General features: G+C 48.9%; 1 protein-coding gene and 1 long non-coding RNA gene across 2 annotated transcripts in view; one reads left to right on the top strand and one right to left on the bottom strand.

Annotated features, from left to right (window-relative positions):
- The first annotated feature begins 482 nt into the window (after window positions 1–482).
- The window catches only part of TMEM65 (transmembrane protein 65), a 58,523-nt gene continuing 54,123 nt past the window's right edge, over window positions 483–4,882 (top strand). The window contains exon 1 of the mRNA XM_042972916.1: window positions 483–1,263. Within this exon, the coding sequence (XP_042828850.1) occupies window positions 978–1,263 (286 nt within the window). The 5' untranslated portion in view covers window positions 483–977. The remainder of the gene's footprint in view (window positions 1,264–4,882) is intronic.
- Window positions 1,436–4,882, bottom strand: part of LOC122234908 — a 7,268-nt gene continuing 3,821 nt past the window's right edge. The window contains exons 2-3 of the long non-coding RNA XR_006212866.1: window positions 2,471–2,582; window positions 1,436–1,838 (exon numbers count right to left, since the gene is read on the bottom strand). This is a non-coding gene — a long non-coding RNA (uncharacterized LOC122234908). The remainder of the gene's footprint in view (window positions 1,839–2,470; window positions 2,583–4,882) is intronic.

Below are 4,882 nucleotides of genomic sequence, written 5' to 3'. Positions count from 1 at the left end.
CAAAGACTGGACGGAGTGTCTGGCCGAGGCCTCAGTGGGCGGTGCCTTGCCAAAGGGCGCGGCTTAGGCGCTTCAATCCTCAAAAGCCTGAGCAGGACGGTGCGACGACCCCCGAGAAGTGGCGAGGCCCGTGCCTGGCGAGAGGGGCCGCACGCAGCGGCACCGTTCACAACGAGCCCCAGGTTTACGCATGGCGCTAGGACGGGCCGGTGGCAGCGGCACTACCCTGTCGAGCAAGAACCCCAGAGCTGTTTCTCCCCGTTCTTTGCGTTGGACTTAAGGGTGGCGGACGCCAGCACAGAGGACGCGAGCCCTCGGTTCCTCCACCGTCACGCACCGAAAGGGGCGGGGACTCTTGTGCACCCTCCTAACTCTGGAGAGAGCACAGCCCGGGAGCCTGCGGACTGCGCCTGCGCGGCCCCGCCCCACCCCCTCGCCCCGCCCTGTTAGCCCTTATACCGCCGCTAGGGGTATCGGTGCTGCTGCGGCCTGAGAGCGCGGCGGCTTTGAGGGCGCGGGAGCCGTAACGAGCGCCGGCGAGGGCAGGCAAGAGGGTGGGAAAGCCGGCGGGAGCGGAGGGCGGCGCCGGAGGAGGGCGGCGCGTGGCTGACTCATCCCTCTGGAAGATCTAACTGACGGAGACAAACCCTCGTCAAACCCGCCCGCCCGCGCCACCCCTCCTCAGCCGGGAGGCGCCCGCCCGCACCGCCCACCCGCCCTCTCCCGGCCCGGCAGCCTCGGAGAAAGTTTTTCTTGCCGGAGGGACCCGAGCCGCCGCGGGCCTTTCGGAAGAGAAGGGGGACGGGAAAGGAGGCGACCGCCGCGCGGGCCCGGGGAGTGCATGGTGCCCGGCGCCTCGGCTGCCAGTCAGGAGGACATCGGGGCGGGGTCGGGCTGAGCCGAGCTCCTTCTTCCCCCCGCCTCGCCAGAAATCGCTCTCCCGGACTGCCGCGGGGGTCCCCGCTCCTCAGCCCGCCATGTCCCGGCTGCTGCCGCTGCTGAGGAGCCGGACCGCGAGCAGCTTGAGGCCGGGCCCGGCCGCCGCGCCCCGCCAGCCGTCCTGGTGCTGCTGCGGGCGGGGGCTGCTGGCGCTCTCGGCTCCTGGCGGCTCCCGGGGGCTGGGCACCCACCCCAAGAAGGAGCCCATGGAAGCGCTGAACACCGCGCAGGGCGCGCGCGACTTCATCTACAGCCTGCACTCCACCGAGAGGAGCTGCCTGCTCAAGGAGCTGCACCGCTTCGAGTCCATTGCCATCGCCCAAGGTAAGGGGGCGAGTGAGGGGCGAGCCCGGGGCCCGGCGTCCCCATCCCGCGGCCTGCGCCCCTGGAGCCCTCCAGCCCCTCGGCCCGCCCCCACCCCCCTCGCCCGACTGGCCTCGCGCCTGGGACGTCCGGGCCCGGGAGGGGGGGGGGGTTACTTTCCGCCTCCTGAGTGTCCCCAGGGCAGGTAGGACAGGAGCAGATCGTGCCAGGCAGCCAGGACCAACGCTTGGCTGGTTCGTCCCCAGCCTCAGAGGCCGGAGCTTCAGCCCAGATTGTCAAACGATTCTGTTTCGATTGTGCTTTGATTTATTGTGCGCCTCCCCTCCCCAGCCCTCCTGTCCCCCCTAAGCCCTTGCTGCTTTCTTGTGAACGTGCAGCTACGCAGGTGCATGCCGTGCCTGCTCGGAAAGCGCTACCAAAACCCGAGAGGCAGGAAGAAACTTTCTTGAAAGGTTATCCAACCAAGCTGTACGGGTGTCCAAAAGAAGGGATATTGCTTCCTAAGGCAGAGATGCTCTCAGCTGTGTGATTGCACACACTTCTAGTTGTATTAAACAGCCAAAGGAAACATTTTCCTGGGAAATGGAAAGAATGAATCAAACCAGCAACTGCAGATACATAACTTGCAAGCCCGTATAGGTTCGGCGCTGCACAAGTTCAACGCCAGTTGTTTCCCCAGAGGTTGAAAGAATGTAGTAAGAATGTATTTTTCTGGGAATCTGTGGCTCTACAATAAAAAGCAGACTTCTGCTTTAAAGTAATGTGGAATGGTGAAAGCAAAGCTATTTTTAAGCTAACATGTTAAAAAAGGATATTTTTAAAAACGAGTGCAGAGTGCTGTAGGTCAGAATTTGAGAGCAGGTGAAAAAAAAAAAGCTAAAAATTCAGAAAATCAGAAGGATGAAAGGACTAAATGATTAATTCCATATTAAAATATGTTTGCAATTTGAATACAGTAGTACAGACAAAATACATAATACAGACAAAATATATAGCTATTTTATTTCACATTACGATGTGTTTGACATTTTTTAGCAAGTTTACCTCCCCCACCCTGCCAAAGTTGGTAGCTGCGTAAACATCCCATAGATTCCGAAGTTTAAAGTACATTGATTGAAACATGGCATTTGATTAGCCAGAGGCACTTGAAAGTGCTTCTTGGGCCAATAATACAGGAATGGAAGAAAGTCATATAAGTATGACTTACCTGTACTGCTTCTTCAGAAACTTTCTCTTGTGCCTTTGAACTGCTTTTTTTTCTACATTCAGGGAATTGCAGAACAATTTATAGTACTGGATATTCCAAACAATGTCCACCCCTAGGGCATTTATAGGAGAAATGTAACTTCATAATCAGTTCAGTTATTAAATGTGTAACCATGCCATTATATGAAATAATAATCAAATACTAGTTATTTGTAAGGTATGTTTGTATTCATTGTGTGGTTTAAGATATTCAGTTCTGAAAATGTGCTCCTGGGAGAATACAGACAGTCATATATGCTGGAACATTAATATTAGGAATGTTTTCTCCATGGGCAACACTTTTGAACATATATTTGGCCTAGTCTAAGTAACTTCTTAGAAATTCTTCTGCGTTAACATTGTTACAAGTTTCAAGGGCCTTATTAATATAATTTTATGATAATTCTTGAAACGCATATCCTGTGATACAACTGGGTAAATTTTACCTGATGCCTTATTGTTTTAGCACATGGCAGTCGGATGGCAGTGGAGATGCTACATTCTCCTGGGAAGATAATTTTAAATTTGACGTGGTTTTAAGTATTTGAGAAAGGACCTATAAACTTCGGTCAGTGGAGGTTACTTAGCATCAGTTAAACTGAATCAGTATGGAAGTTATAGGAGAAAGAAGTCAGTAATTTGTCTCCTTTGTTCAAGATAAAAAGGGAAAGGTATAGGAAGTGATGCGGTAGTCAAATGCTTGTCTCCTGTTCATAAGCTAAAGAACTTCAAAGTTTAAATCAACTGTTTTTGCCAGTATTGATGACTAAATCATTGCTCTTTGACTCAGATGATACTTACTGATGCTGCTGCTTTAATTTTTAGTGCAGTCTTAGTGTTCCTTATTGTGTTCAATATCAATATATACAGTTCCTATGGAGATCAGTGAAATCATTTTTCCCCAAATGAGTAACTCCCATGTTTTTCTTTTATTGTTACTTTTTGAATCTTTTTATTTTTTTTTAATTATTTTTTTTTTATTTTTTTTTCAACGTTTTTTATTTATTTTTGGGACAGAGAGAGACAGAGCATGAACGGGGGAGGGGCAGAGAGAGAGGGAGACACAGAATCGGAAACAGGCTCCAGGCTCCGAGCCATCAGCCCAGAGCCCGACGCGGGGCTCGAACTCACGGACCGCGAGATCGTGACCTGGCTGAAGTCGGACGCTTAACCGACTGCGCCACCCAGGCGCCCCTTGAATCTTTTTAAATACCTGATTCATGTACTAAATGTATGTGTACTAAACATACTTTCTATTAAATAAATTATGTTAAAAGGACTGTTTCTTGTTATAGGAAGTCTTATGTGTTCTTGGAAAGTGTGCTTGTATAATGGAAAGAAGTGTTTTGGATTTGGTGTGGAAACATTACAGGAAAAAATCATCTATGCTTTGATATGGCAGTGGAATCTGTTGTTGAAATTTGGTACATTTGCCCTCATCGTTCTTAGTGCTTATCAGTAGACATGTGATACGATCTGTGACAAGATAAAGCTTTACATGATTCTAGATAGATAAGATGAGCTGTGTGGGATGTCTTATCATAGTTAAATAGGCTATTGTGATTTTCAAATTACAAAATGATTTCCTTCTCAGTTTTAAAAAAGTTGATGTTATGTTCTCAATGTACATGCTCAACCTAATCTCTCTTCTTCTAGAGACAGTCCATATTTTCCCGATAATTCTCTGTTGGTTCATTGTTTTTATGACAGGACTGGCAAGCTGACATTAGTATAGTTGCCGTTCAATCTTAGCCAAGAGTTTTAAAGCAAATTTGTCTTTTAAATTTTTGCAATTATTATTTCTATTCATAGTTGTTTTTGTTTTTGTTTTTAACTTTCAAAACATATGAGTTGGTTTTTGAAGGACAGGCGATGCTCATTTTATTAGTTATACATTATTGTGTAAAACATAGTGGCTTAAAACAAACATGTTTTTCTCAAAGTTTCTGGGGATCAGGAATCTTGAATCAGCTTTGTGGCATGTTTCTGACGGGGTATCTCATGAAGTTATACTCAAGCTTTTATTTTTATTTTTTGTAATCAAGTTTTTAGCTGGGCCTGCATCAGCTGAAGTCTTGCCTAGGGCTGGAGGATGCATTTTCTTTTTTTTTTTTTTTTTTGGGACAGAGAGAGACAGAGCATGAACGGGGGAGGGTCAGAGAGAGAGGGAGACACAGAATCGGAAGCAGGCTCCAGGCTCCGAGCCATCAGCCCAGAGCCTGACGCGGGGCTCGAACCCACGGACCGTGAGACCGTGACCTGGCTGAAGTCGGACGCTTAACCGACTGCGCCACCCAGGCGCCCCTGGAGGATGCATTTTCAAGAAGGCTCACTCACGTGGCTGTGGGCTGGAAGTCTCAGTTTCCTGCCCTGT

Source organism: Panthera tigris, chromosome F2, assembly GCF_018350195.1.
Source record: "Panthera tigris isolate Pti1 chromosome F2, P.tigris_Pti1_mat1.1, whole genome shotgun sequence".
Classification (NCBI taxonomy): Eukaryota; Metazoa; Chordata; class Mammalia; order Carnivora; family Felidae; genus Panthera; species Panthera tigris.
This window is presented reverse-complemented; position numbering and strand designations above follow the sequence as displayed.